Source organism: Vigna angularis, chromosome 7 (assembly GCF_016808095.1).
Source record: "Vigna angularis cultivar LongXiaoDou No.4 chromosome 7, ASM1680809v1, whole genome shotgun sequence".
In the NCBI taxonomy this organism is placed as follows: Eukaryota; Viridiplantae; Streptophyta; class Magnoliopsida; order Fabales; family Fabaceae; genus Vigna; species Vigna angularis.
Window position 1 is genome coordinate 25,750,452 of NC_068976.1, and position 16,066 is coordinate 25,766,517.

Genomic DNA, 16,066 nt, shown 5'->3' on the forward strand with positions numbered 1-16,066 from the left:
TCATGGACGTGGAAGATGACACGAAATATACACGCTGAATAAAGCACTCATCAAGTGCTTTTAGTGTCATAAATTAAGTAACTATAAGCCCTCATCAAGTGCTTTTAGTGTCATAAATTAAGTAACTATCAATATGAGTGAGTGTCTTGAGTAGGAGAAAAAGGCTCCTTACACATCATTTGAAGAAACAACAGAGGCAAAGGAAGAACTTTTATTGGTTGCATATTAAGAAACACAAATTGTATAAATGAAGGATTGGTTCCTAGATTCTGGTTTTAGTAATCACATGACTGAAAATAAGTTGTGATTCACAGAAGTACAAAAAGAAGGGATTAACAGAATGGTCAAACTTGGCAACGATTCAACTTTGGTTGTCACACAAAAGGGAGCATTCAAGTTAAGATTAATGGCAATTATGTGTCTGAACTTAAGACTAATCTTTTGAGCTTAGGACTACTATGTCCTAATTCAAAACAACATGTGCAAAATTTTTAATCCAAAGCTAGACCTCATTATACAGACCAATATGAAGGGAAATCAAATGTTCTATCTATCAACTTCATACACTCCCGTTGCTTTCAAATTGAAGAAATTTTAGAAACAAAAAAGCACTTATAACATCGCCAATTTGGACATCTTAATTTCAAAGGTCTTGGTACGCTTATAAGTAATAAGATGGTGATTGGACTACCACCCAAAGAAATCTGCACTAGCTTCGTAGGTAAACAACACAAAGATACCTTACTAAAGTTTACTATTTTCAAAAGTTTCAAAGTCTGTGTTGAGAAGGAAGTTGATGCCTTCATCACTTTCCTTAGAAATGATAGATTTGGAGAGTTCACCTTTAAAGAACTTACTGATATTTGCACTCAATAAGACATATACAGGCAATTGACAACTTCTTACACTTCACAGTAGAATGAAGTCGCTAAACTGAAAGACCACACAATTATGAATGTGGTGCATGCTATTTTAGATGAAAAATAGGTTCGCAAACCTTTTTGGCCTCAACTCAGTAAGATTATGTGTGCATTTTCAAAACTAAAGCCCTACATTTTCTATAGATAATTAGGCACCAAAAGAGATATAAAGTGGATCAAAACCATGTGTTGATTATTTTTGAACATTTAGATGTATTGCACAAGCTCACATTCCAAATCAGAATGGAAGAAAATTGGATGGTAAAAGTGAGAAATGTGTTTTCTTTGGGATAAGTGATGAATCTAAAGCCTATAAATTGTTTAATCCTATTACAAAAAATATTATAATAAGCAAGGATGTTGTATTTGAGGAAGAAAAAAGCTAGAATTGGCAAGATGACTCTAACAAAAAAAAACCTGATGTTCTTAATTTGGAAGGCAAAGTGACTGGAGAAGACGAAAATTCTGAACATGAGTGTGTATTACAAGAGTGACAATCATTAATGATGCAGATGAAAGCACATCAATCTCTAAAAGCATTGAATCTCCAATTGTAGGAAGGGCAACCAGGATCCAAAGACCACCTACGTTGATGGCTGACTATGAAACTAATATTTTAGTAGAAGAAAATGATAAATGGGTAGCGATTATGTTGACCAAATTTGCAGATCCCCACTATTTTTAAGAGGCATGGATAAGTCAACAATGGAGAGAAGCAATGAAGGTTGAAATGGAGGTCATAACGAAAAATAATACATGCCAACTTGTGGATCCACTAGCAGGGTTTACGCCCATTGGTATTAAATGGATTTTCAAGACCAAATTCAATGAAAATGGTCATATAGAGAAGTACAAAGCCATATTGGTGGCCAAGGGTTATGATCAAAGGTATGAAATAGACTATACTAAAGTGTTTGCACTAGTTGCTAGACTTGATACTGTGAGATCGTTGTTAACATTAAGTGCTCACAATGCATGGGATGTATTTCTGCTTGATGTAAAGAGTGCATTCTTGCATGGTGATCTTCAATAAGAGGTGTATTTTCAACAACCCATAGGTTTCATCAAGAAAGGTAGAAAGACTCAACTTTACCAACTTTAAAAAGCTCTATATGGACTCAAGCAAGCCCCACGAGCTTAGTACAACAAAATTGAAGTTTATTTTGCCAAAGAATGGTTTAATTGATGTTCTAGTGAACACACCTTGTTCACTAAAAAAATTTAGGGTAATGCTTTAATAGTCAATTTTTATGTTTATGATTTGCTTTGTATTGGAAACAATAAACATGTGTGTGAAGAATTTAAAAGCTCAATGAATATGAAATTTGACATGATTGATCTTCACAAAATGAGATATTTTCTTGGAATAAAAGTTATACAAAGTAATGCAGGGATTTTTTTCTGTCAAAGACGATATGCTAGAGAGATATTGGCTCGGTTCAATATGTCAGAAAGTAATTCAGTGTGAAATCTTGTCATACCAAGAACAACTGTATCTAAAGATGAGGAATGAGCTTCAATAGACGCTATAAAGTTTAAACATGCAATTGGTAGTCTCATGTATCTCATAGTTACTCGACCATATTTAATGTATTAGACAAGCCTAATCCGTAGATACATGGCAAATCCAAAGGAATCACATTGGGTTGTTGTAAAAAGAATGTTAAGATATCTCAAAGGCACTATTGAGTATGGTATCTTCTACCAAGAGAGAAGAAAGGATGGTCTTACAACCTACAATGACAACAATTATGCAAGAGACTTAGATGATAGAAGAAACATTTTTTTTTTCAGTTTTCTTAATAGGCACTAAAGTTGTCTCATAGGTCTCAAAGAAACAACCTATAGTGAGCTTATCTACAATTGAGGCAGAGTACATTGCTGCAAAATTTTGTGCATGTAAATGCATTTGGCTTTGTAGAATATTGGAACACCTCGGATCAGAAGAAAAGGATGCAACAAAAATCCTGTGACAACCGTTCTACTATTTAGTTATCCAAGAATCTTGTCTTTCATGGTAGAAGTAAATATATTACAATGAAATTTCACTTTCTTAGAGATCTAGTTAATGATCAAGTTGTTTGTCTTAGTTATTGTTGTTCTAAAGAACAAATAACGGACATAATAACCAAAACATTACAACTGATTGAAAGATTTCTTCACATGGAGTTGTGGAAATGAATGAAATAAGCCAAAATGCAGCACTGCATATAGTTTAAGAGAGGAATGTTAATTAGTTAATTTTTATGGATTTTTTAAATAAGTATCCTATTTTATAAGGAGAACTAGTCTTTATTTTAGGTGTAGGACTTTTTCCTACGTTGGTTCCTTTTCATTGTCTATATGTAACTGTCATTTTGCAGTTGTTCAAACTTCACATTTTCCTTCGAATAAAATACATTCTCTTTGACTAAAATATTTGTAGAAACATACCTTAATCTCAACAATTTTTATCCCTTATATATATAAGTTTTCAGGTTTCTTTGTTTACTGTGTGATAAATTTCTGTGTTTCTTACCTTGTCATATTTCTGTCGTAGACTAAACCATCCTTATAAATGTGATGTAGTTTCTATATGATTTTATAGTGATATTAATTCAAAACCATTTTACATTAACAATATGTGTAAACTAAGATTAAATATCATAATTGTGTTACATACAGACCATTAATATTTGATAGTTTGGGTATATTTATTTGAAACTATTCGCACATATTTGACAACTTCACATAGAATTTTGGTTTTACTGTATTCCACAAAAAATTACATATTTTTTATATCTCTAAATGACATAAATCGTTGTTGTAGTTGTAAACAATATTTATACAATTCTGAAAAAACCTTGGCTGATTTACAGAATTCACTGCATGAAAAAACTTTAGCTAACTTGTACATTGAAATAAAGTTGGTTTTGGAACGGGGAATGAATATCTGTCAAGTAGAAATTTTCAAAATGGAAAACAGTTTTAGATATACATGAGGTAGATGCACTTGCATCATGTAATTTTATGCGGGAAAATGTTTTCTATATGTTTGGAATTGAGAAAAAGAGTTGCAAATGTGATTATGACTCCTGTATCAATGATCTAGGAGTTAAAACTGAAAAAATAAATAAAAAATTACAAACAATACTATAGTTTTTCAGTGGAGTGTCAGTAATTAGGCCTTCTATCGGATACATAGTTTTCCATTATTATCATCATTATTCCCATCAATCATTGTTTGGTTGCATAATTCTTCTTCTTGACGTGTGGAATATTGTCATGTTTTTTATAACATGTATATATATCCATAGTATGTTCACTTATTCAGAAAAAAAGAACAAATTTTCTGACTCTTCCCCTAAAAGAAAAATTATTATTTTTTATGCTTCTTTCTTTGAAATCCCTTCTGCCGTTATTTTTTTGTACACAACTACACATGATAACATTATAGATATCCATCTGTCCTTCTCACCGAAGAAAGAAAAAACTGTAGTCATTGTTGTCGAGGATGTGTAAGCATAATATATATTGTTATATGTACAGGTGATCATGGATCCAATCTAAATCGAATAAAATATATTAAGTCTAAAGTTTAAATATATTTTACCTAAATCAAGGTGTATTTTTTTAACATAATATTAGATTAAATTTAGATTGAGTTTATTTGTCACTTATAAGATGGACTAATTACTAATTCAACTTAGATTGAGATAGTCTTAAACCAATGTATATATATGATGTATTTGTCGAATACGAGTTTAATTTAACATGGATCAATTTGGTCTAATGTGTTTTAATCTCATTTAAGTATGATTTAATATAAATTGATCAAACTTGATTCGATCTAGATATGAATTAATTGACTCAAACATGATGTAGGTCAACTTGGTTTTATATGGACCTGGATCAACTCAAATCTACGTAAATTTAAATTTATTTTACTCAATTTGGGATCACTAGACAAAGTTTTGATTGGATTATGTTCAATGTGAACTTAATTAGAGTAGGATTAACTTAATCTCGATCAAACTAAAAACTATGAAGGCCTAACTTAACTCAGTTGAATGAACCAATCTTAATTTGAATGAATATGAATCCATCCAAACACAATTAAATGTCGTCCAGCCACATCAACCTACACCCAAACTAATTTGATTGACTGGATGTAAATGCAAATCAATTTGTTTCAACCTTGGACTAGGAAGATTTGTTTCAACCTATGTGGATTGGACTCGACATGGATTGGGGCCAACTTTCCTTGATCTTGAATCTTAGTTGACTCAACTTACTTAGAGCCTGAGATGACTCAGTTTGATCGAGGCGGGAGGCAACTCACTTTATCTTGGATTTAGGCTGACTTATATAATCGGGGTTCGAGAGAACTCATCTCAAGTAAGCTAAGACTAATTCAAGTCAATTTAATTCTAGACTTACTTGATTTGACAAGAACTCGAACCAACTTCAATTGATTAGGGCTAAGAAAGTCAAATCAATCCGGATAGGCTCACTCGACCCACCTAGGAATCGGGACGACTTAGCTCAATCAGAGACTGAGACAACTCGGGAGGAGCTGAGACAATTCAACTTGACCTTGGACTGGAATTTTGTTCACTGCATTATATGGTCTGTTCTGCCTCCTATAATTTTGTTCACTGCACTATATATGGTCTATTCTGCCTGCTGGAATTTTGTTCACTGTCGTGTTGGTTCATTGATTTCTTTTACATGCTGGAATTTTGTGTCATAATTGTTGACAATATTTGCATGTAAAGAAAGGATATAAACTCTCTGTACATATTGGAAGCACGGTTTTAACTCTCTGTATATAGGAAGCACGATTTTAACTCTCTGTTGACCCTATATTTGCCATTATTTTCTCATGATGTGTATTGTAGAGTCATATGTAAAATCAGGAAAGTTACAACGTACGAGTTGAATGGACTAACTTGGCCCGCAAGCATGTTATAGTAGAAAAAAAAAATAACAATACCAATTGTTGTGCTTAATTTGGTATTCTTTCTTCCTAAAATGTTCGTGAATCATGTTGCAGATATACTAGCTGATAATTATTGCAATAACATCGCATAGTTTAGGTATAGAAACTATAACTGGAGGCATCGGTAACGATATTCCTCAGGCCACCAATAGTTGATGCCAACATAATGCACACTCCTATGCATATTGCGGCCTTAAAGACACATATGAGACCCTCTGAATTTTGTATTCTATTTTAGAATGTTTTCTTTAGAATTGTTAATCATTACCCAATTGATGAACCAGTTGATGTTAAATCTTCTTGGCTTCTTGATTTGAGGAACATAATTGTTTTCCTACTTTTAACACAGTTCTTGAAGATTTGACAATTTGACATGAGCATGGCATGAGAACATTACTACGCGAAAGATTATATGTCTGCTATTATGAATTTGGTATTATTAAGAGATGATGATGATGTTTGACGTTTTTATGCTGGAAAAAAGTTGATGATTTGATGTTGAAAACCGCAGGGTGTCACATTTGGAAAAGAACATTCAGGCCAGGTTTGAGGATTTTCATTTCCAGCAATATCCGACGGCAATATTAAGTGGAATCAACTTTTCTTCATCTAATGGAACCATCAAATACAGAGGACAAGTTTGTGAAAATGGAAAGTGAGCTTGCAATCGTTAAAGAACCAAATAAACCAAATGGAAACAGTGTTTGCCGACATTGCTTCTAGAAAAGATATTCGTGAACCTCTTGCAATGATTGTTGCTTTGGTACATCCATCCGGTGATGAGGTATAATTTATTTAAGAAAATTATTTAATTTTATTATATTGCTATTTTTAAATTATTAAATAACTTGTATTCTTTATTTATTGAAATGTAATGTATGTTCAAAGTGGTACATTTTTTCTAAGACTTTATTTACTTGAATGAATTTGGAGAGAGTGATCAAAGGAATTTGAGATCGATTTGGAAGTAAATTTTTTTAATCTGTCACATCAATTAAATCGTATACTAATTTTCACAACTTTAATTCCAAATTCATTCTCATTTATCTCCAAATCCACTCAAATAAACAATAAAAAAATTTACCTTCAAATCTTCTCAAATCCCCTTAATCACTCTCCCCCAAATCCACTCAAGTGAACACAACCTAAATGATGTAGCACGATCAAGAGAAAAAACAAAACAAATTAAGATTAGATTTAAATGTAGAATTGTATTACGATTCTTAATTACTTTTAATATTGTCTATTTTATGTTTGGATCTTTCAACTCTTGGATGCTTTGAAATTTTGAACAATCAATAAAATCTCTTTTTTTTATTCATTTTTATTTGTATTTTAACACAGGGTTTTCTAATTTATGTATATAATTTAAATTGTCATTATTAAGAAAAGATATATTGAATTGTGAAATTATACATGTAGGTGGATAATAATAAATAATAAAATATTATTGAATTATGAAATTATAAATATAATGGATAATAATAAATAATAGAATATTTTGTTAAAGAATTATTTATAATATAATATTTATAAATTTTGTAATATATTTTGAATTATGATATTTTTAAGTGTCGTAATTTCATTGAATTTATTTTCTAGTTAATGAATAACGTCATTTTTAAGTGTCATTAATACAAAACTTAAACTCGATTATTTCCAACAAATGTTTCATAAGCATACATTTGCCTTTAAAAAAAGGCACAAGAGAACGGAGAACATTTCTATGACCAGTTTCTAAATAAGATGACTTGCTTCACTTGTTTTTGTTGCTTAAAAAATATATAATAATATATAATAATATATATATATATATATATATATATATATATATATATATATATATATATATATATATATATATATATATATATATATATATATATGACAGGTGCAGTGATGTCACTAAATTCTTAATTTCTAACCATTGTGTTTAATGATATTTATCCTATTTTATCCATGTTATTTTTATTTTCTCAATTTTGCCAAATACATTTTCGATTTACTTCACATGAGTTTAACGTACATTTATAATTCATATCTAAATTAGAATTATTTAAAGCATTTTTTATTTTTCTCATCTAATAATAAAGTTTAGATACGAGGTTTCGACATCAAATCAAACTAAAATATAAACTAAGTCAGTAAATATGGTTTGGCATATAAAACGTTTTAAAGACGCACGTTTGGGTTTATATGAAGATTGTGTTGATATTAAATTTAGAGCCAAATTGTTGACTGGGATTTACGGGTGGTTGAGAACAGATCAAAGAATGATTATAGTTTGAAAGACTTTTTTTTTTATCATTTCCTTTTTCCAAAAGACACCGACCAAAAGGTTTGAAATCAAATTGAACGAAAGATAAGGTTAGGTGGAGAGAAAAAAACAATACGAAATTTATACTATCTTTTCTTTTGTTTGATTAAAGTTGTCAAAACGGACCACCTGACTTGACTCGGTCCGGTTCATCACGAGTTGGTCATTTAGTGAGTCAACTCAACCCGACTCATTTATTAGCGGAGTGTTGCTCCCTTTACCACCATCCCTTCTCCCTCCACTTCCTCAACTTTTTGCAAAAATATTTTAATTACAAAAATAACTTTTTTTTACTTTTAACCTTATTTATTTCCTTTAAACTCAAACCCTACCCATTTTCACTTTTCACTCAGCCCCGCCTCCCAACTCTCCTTCTCTCTTTTCAGATTTCCATCCCCACGCTCCTACATTTGCACATTCCCCAAAAGGGAGTCCGCTCCCCCAAGCTCTCGGCAACCACATAAACATCCACCGCTGCACATACCGCAGAAGGGAGTTCCACTCCACTCAAGCTTTCGACAGCCACACGAACGTCCACTGCCGAGACCTTCTCCAAAACACCTACTAATCATATCACCATAACCCGATACTCTCTACTACCTTCTCCTTCCTATTTCTTCCTTTTCCTATGTCTTCCTTTTCTCTAACCTTACAAACATACACCTTTCTTCACTTCTTTCCTTCATTCTCTCCAACCCTATTCCTTATTTCTTTCTTTTGTTACTTATTAACCTGTTTTCTTCTCTTGTTCTTTCTAACAGTGCCCTTCCCGTTGGACGGACGGATGTCAACATGCATGAATTCTCAGTTCTTAAACGAATGTCAACATCCGTGGACGTATATCGACATCCGTTTGTCTTTCAACGGATGTCGATATCTGTCGTTACTCAAGGGCAAAAGAGGAATGTGGAGGTGCAGGGAACAATGTGTGGTGGCGGAGGGAGTAACACTCTTATTAACTAGAAAAATTCGAACCCAACCCGACCCACAATGGGTTGACAGGTAAACGGGTTGACTCACTTAATTACAGTTTTTTTAAAATAAAAAAATCACAAACTTTCTATAATTTGAATTTAAACAAATTTCACTCTCAAATTTCACTTTCAACATGAGTGTTTAATTAATTTTGAAAATAAGGAACTTAAATAATTTTTTTAAGCAAAAATAATAATAAATATTTTTTTATAAAATTAAAATTAAAATTTAATAAAATAAAATTATGTAGGTGAATTGGTGGGTCAACCCGGTCCACTACAGGTTCAACCCGCATGAACCGGATTAAAATCTAACCTGAATAAAAAAATACAATTTTTTTAAATCCAACTCGATCCGAACTCGTGGTGGGTCAAATTGAACCGCGAATTGTGACCCATTTTGACATCTCTATGTTTCACCATATGGAGAAACAAGAAGAAAAAACAATTATGATGATATTGATGTAATGTGTTTTTTTTTTTGGTATGCATACACTTCTAAAGTTTTATATTATCTTATGAAAAAGAAGAATAAATTTTGTTTGAAATAACAACTTTACTCAGTACTACATTTTCTTACACTTACATTTTCCTACAAATAGAACTATATATAGTGAAAAAAAAAGTTAGTTAGTTGAAAGAAGAAATCTAAAGAAAAGTACAAAAAAAAAAACAGTGGAACAACTTAATAGAATTCCCGTGCAGAGAAGAGAAAATTTGTGTATAAACTTGTTCATGATATATGATTACACAAAACCTATTATCAATTTTTTCTATCACTGTGAAGACTTCTCAATGTTGACTTCTTCTGTTATTATATTTTTATAAGCCTTTTTATTCTTTTATTATGATAATTATAATAGAACAATATTTTTAGTAATAAAATTAAACAAAATTTAAGAATAAAATATTAATATTTATAAAACTAAAACATTTTTTAAAATAATCTTAAAAATTAACTTTTATTTTATTTTATTCTTAAAAAAAAATAAAAATTCATGTTAATAATGAAATAAATAATAGTATTAATAACAAATAATACTGGTAGTTTTTTATAATAAAAAAAATAGTGAAAAAAATAATAATAAAAATAATAATATTAATAAATGTTTCTATTTTACTTTTATTTTTTCTTTTCTTATGCTTTTGACTCTTTTTTTCCCACTTCATAATTTCTATTTTCTTTTATTTCTCACTCTCTTTTTTCTTTCTTTACTCCTCCACTCTTTTTTATAACCTTTTATTGCATGCAAATTTCAAGCTATTATATGTCCTTCAAAGTAAAGTAGTAGATTTTGTTGTATCATTACGAGTATTTTTTTTTCATTATTATAATCAAACAAGTTGATGGATATAAACACATAAAGGTGCATACACTTTGTTTTTCACGTTCTCTTTGTTGATAATAATTCTTTTGGTGTTTGATAAGTGACGTGGTTATGAAAGTGCTTAGTGAATGAGAATATATGATATAGTAATTAAAAGTCATTGATCAATGTATTACGGAGAAAATTAAAGTAACACTATAGAAGCTGATAGCAACTTGGCTACTAAAGTGGCTTATTCACGTGAGAAAGAGTGAATAGAAAATTTAGACTCTAGTGGATCAAATCATAAGTTTAAACTATTTTTATGGTCAAATAGTTATTATTTTTATTTTATGTTTTAGTCGTTATAATATATTTGTATAATTTTGCTTCTATCACTTACACTATTGGTGATGTATCACCACTATATAAAAAAAAAAAACTTTTCTTTTCTTAATAATATAAAACCGTTACAAAATTTCATGTCATAATTTCCCGACAGATTTAGATTGGCCATTTTTTTAGCAGTTTGACACAGAAAGTTTGGATATTATCGCTTTGTTAGCCGCCATAACTTCTTAATGATAAGTATTAAATGTGGCATGAGTAGAGATTTAAACTTAATAATTCTTTATTAGATAAAGTTTGATTTCTTTTTTTGAAAATTTGAAATTTGATTGTTTATTTGCACGTTCAGTCTACTACAATAAAAATACCATGTTTTTGTAGTTTAACATCTTGAAAAAAATATATTTTCAGTATTTAAATATGTTTCTCACAAAACTACGCTTTACTGTGATCCCAGTTAAGAAAATGTTTTACTGTGATAAAATACTATGCTATTTTTGATAAATAATTTAATATGATAAACATTATAAAGTCTTTGGTTCATGGAAAATTTGGGTAAATTCTTAAAAATATTTATGGTAAACTAACCAGATGTTGGTAATTATCCTAGGAATCATGGTAATGGGAATTCATAATTTTTTTTTTCATTTCAAGGATATGTGGATATTTTAACTAATGGTAAAATAATGAAATAATTAAAAAGCCTTTGGCACAAATAAATTATTAATTAGTTTTTATTAGAACTAATAATGACTCAACAATATTGCTTAGACTTTTTCATTGGTGTTATTTTATTTATCTTTTTGAATTTTCTAGTTTAAAGTGAATTACAATAGTCGTATGCCTCAGTTTAGTTATTATTATGATATATGTATAGTTGTTTGCAGTCATGTCTGTCTGGTTTAAAATAATAGCTTACTTTTAAGTTTCCAGAGACAGCTTTTGGGAAAAAAAGAAGATTTTTTCTTTAGCAATAATCTTAAGCAGATACCAGCAATTAGAGCAATGATTCTCCCATCATCATATTTGCTACAAAATTTTACAACTGGATTTACACTTTTCAGTGTGTTGATTTGTTAACCATTTAACTCTGATTTTTTTTTTAATCCAAATGATTGAGAGAGTAGCATTAATCTGACATTCTTACCTATTATATATGTAAAATATACATCACACAAAAGTTGTTTTTCATGCAATCATATTGCGCCAAGTACGTGGACAAAAGTCTAGTCGCAGCTTTTTCAACATTCCTAGCCCTTTATGTCTGCATTATGCTTGAACCATGGATGATTCACGAACACCTCTTGGTCAATTCCAGATAGGAACTGTTCTAACGGATTGGAGTTGGAATCACCATAGGAAGGTTCTTCCACGTGTGCATTAGGAAGCTCTATATTCATCTGTGACTCCAAACTTTGCAAGGCTCTGGCATTTCCATCTTCTGAAAGAAAGTTTGCTAGATTGTTTTGAAAATACTGTGTCCTCGTAGCATCATGCTGCAAAGTATCATAAGGTATTCCGTTGTCTGAGTACATTGGTGCTTGGACAGTGCCACAATTGACAACACTAACTGTGGAGTTTGCCACCATGCTTCCAAGAGCATCTATCTCCTCTTGCAAGTTCACAACCTGCACAAGTTCGAGTTTTTATACCAAACACAAGACTTATTTACAACTATGTTAAGAAACATACTAGTTTAATCCTAAGGTATATAATAAACTTATTGACTTGTAAAATAACTATGTTAAGAAACATATGATAGTGATTTTAATAGTTGAAAGTGTAAAACTATTAGGACATAACCATTAAACTATATGTAAGTTATTGAACCTGATTCAGAGCAGTTACTTTTCCACACATTTATGCAGTCGTTGCATTTGAAACCTTCGAATGAAGATTAGACGGTTCAGAGCTCAATACGTGATTTAAGTGTAGTTTTCCCAGATAAAATACGAGCCATCTAATCTCATCCGAAGGCTTCAGATTGCTGAATGAGTGAAAATCCAACTGTAGGGAATTCGGGTTCCTAAATGATGGTGTGATAAAGCATGTCGTGGAGTCACAGCACCTGTTGCTGCAATGCATAGATATGAGCAACACAGCCATAAATAGGATCATGCATGCGAGCCAAGGCTTCGTAAGATATGGTGATGGCAGCATCTCTTCTATTCTGGATTGGAAGATGTGACAGTAGCTTGGAGACGTTACTGGCTCCATAAATCTTATGCACTGCTGCAAAATGGGATGAAGCTTGGTCGTAGGAGAAGTAAGGAGCAAATACACAATCACTGGTGCATTTTCTCCTTAGGAACTTGCATGCTCCACACGATGAGCCAAACCCTGTCATTGTCTCCAAGGTTTTACGATGTGAATGATTTCTACATACAAGAGTTTGTACTAATTTTGTCTAAGGAGAGCTCAAGATTGGAACCTTTATAGGCACCACCTGGGAGCGTCAGCTCCTTTTGCCGTGTCCAAAGGACATTCTCACTTGGTTTAGTTTAAAGTATGTTGCTCTTTTGGGTTCCTTTTGTGGCCTACATTGTCCTTGTCAATTAGGGAATTTTTTTCCTATTTTATGCCTCAAAAGGGCTTTTTTTTCGTAAAGTTTTTTCCCTAATGCTTCTGTTATTGAATATCCAATCATCATCATTTTTTGGGGTTGGGAGAAAAGTATAGTTACTACAATTTGTGTTTTTGTGAGTTTGAGTTATAATGCACGCTTTAGCTAATAATCTAGTTTGTAGCATAGAGTTCATGACTCATTGCGGCCATTTGTCTGGAGATTGTTAATGGTCCTTTAATTCCTCCAATTTAATATTCATTCATCTGCCACTTGTTCTTTGTGTGCATATTTTAATCCCCACCATAATTCAGGTTCAGCTGTTGGCCACTTAGACTATGGTTTGAGGTGAGTTAGACTGTTCCCACTGTTATCTGTTACTTCTTTGGTGCTCATTTCTGATTCTTTCTCACCCAAAAAAAACATAACATATGAGCAATTCAAAATCTGTCTCACTATTGTTTCGGTGTCTGTTCCAGTGGATGATATCACGTGACTTGGAAGTATAGAAGAGATGTAGAAATTATCCAATAATTTTGTTGGTAAAGAGAAGGTTGATGATGAAAGGTGGAAGAAGGAGTTGGGAGACAATGGCAGTAAGAGTTGGATAACTTTCTGGTTTGTGTCACTTCAGAACTGTGAACTTTTTTGTCTTTGAGGCATGGACATGCGTGAGAAGGGAGAGGTATGAGTTGGTGGATGGCATTGTCTTGAGCTTTCGAGTTTAACGATGAAATTGTCTTTCTCTATCATGCATTAATCATCTTTGTTATCTCTTCAACCTTCTTTATTGTCAATTTACATCCTCATCCTCTTAATCTGTAGATACCTACAACTCTCTGTCTTATAGATTAATTATTTAAATAAGCTTTTAGTTCACAGTATATAAATTTCTTTTTATTCTCTAAATTTAAATTTAATTTTTTAATGTTTAAAATTTCAGATTTCTTTATATTAATGCATTTTGATGTTAAATATAAATACTTTCAAAACTACATTTATCATTAGTGTTGTCAAAATGGGTTGGAATTCGTAAATCAATCTGATCCATCATAGGTTCGACCAAGTTGGGTTGATAAACAATTTGAAATTTTGATACGGGTCAATTTTGAGTCCAATCTGCTAAGAATTTGACTCACTCAAATTAAATCTATGGTGAGTCGAGTTGGCTCGCCATCCTATCTAATTTTATTTTTATTGTTTCATTATTTTTAGAGTTTGAGATGATTTTGGATTGTATTTGGATTATATTTTATATATATATATATATATATATTATTATGAATTGTCTTTGGAATTTAACTTCATTTTGAATTGAAATATATTTAAATTTGAATTAGAAAAATCTGTATTTTTTTAGAAATTAAAAAAAAGAACCTTGTCAATAAGTAAGCCAATAAGTCAACCTGTGTAATCTACCAACCTATGGTGAGCCGGTTGAATTCGAATTTTTTCGGCTTGCTAATAAATAGTCTAGTTGGGTTAACTCACTAAGTAACCAACTCGTAATGAACTGGGTTGAATTTGATCGAGTGACCTATTTTTACAGCACTATTTATCATAAAACATTTAATAATAAAAATATAAAATTAGAATAATATAATAGTGATCTATAGTTCCTTAGAACAAATTTCTAATTATATTTACATAAAGAAACCGAAAATTTTTAAATTTCATGAATTAAAGTGGTCAAATTTGAGATTTTGGAAACTAATTAAATATTTTATATTAACTCAATGAAAACTCATACAGAATTTTAGATAAACTTATTTCTAGTCTGTAATTTTATAGTTGTTACGTATATATTTTTTTTAGATATTGCAAGTAACATATTTTAAAAAAGAATCAAACAAATTTGGAATTTATGGAAATTTTACCGAATAAAAAATTAATTTAACGGCTGAATCAATAAAATTTAGTATATAAAAATAAATATCAAAGGGAGATTTTTAACAATAAGCATCACGGGATTTCAAAAAGGAGAAAAAAAAAAGTATCATGGTAATATGCTAATTATTTTTCAAAAGCCTTAGAATTATTTTCCCGAAAAATATTAAGGAATCTTTTTCTTTTCATAAATATTTTTTGAAAATATTTCAAATAAAGTATACCAACTTTGACATTTTAATTATACCAACACCTCAAAGTTTATTAATTATTTTTCATTGCATAAAAATTTATTAAAAATAAAAAATAAAATAAAAGAATAAAAAACATATGGACCAAATGAAACTCATCATAAAAATTACACTTTACAAAATATAAGAAAACAATATCTATTATAAAAAAATCTAAATAAATACATAAAAATAGAATATTAAACCACTCAATTTGATCTCTATTAATCAAAATTAAATTAACTAAATAATTTCCTTCACAAATAAGAAACTTTTAATTGTATATTTTTACAAAAATATAAATATCAATATCATTTCTCTCTAAGACTCCAAAGAACCACTCATTAATTAAAAAATCATAACACACTAAAGATGATCAACTTTTAATCAAAATCTTTAAAAGTTTTCTCTCCGAACATGCTGAATTCATAAATGCCCATAAATACATTAATACTATCTTAAAAGTATTCAATGAAGCTATATTTAGATAAAATAATAATAATTAAACTTAATAACATTTTTATCTTATATTAATGTTT

General features: G+C 30.4%; 1 protein-coding gene across 1 annotated transcript; it reads right to left on the reverse strand.

The window, feature by feature from the left end:
• Positions 1-12,097: 12,097 nt before the first annotated feature.
• LOC108336593 (LOB domain-containing protein 33) lies at positions 12,098-13,194 on the reverse strand. The gene is made up of 2 exons (XM_017573063.1): positions 12,916-13,194; positions 12,098-12,475 (listed from the first exon to the last, which is right to left on the reverse strand). Exons 1-2 carry the CDS (start codon positions 13,192-13,194, stop codon positions 12,098-12,100), a joined length of 657 nt encoding a protein of 218 aa, XP_017428552.1.
• Positions 13,195-16,066: the final 2,872 nt, after the last annotated feature.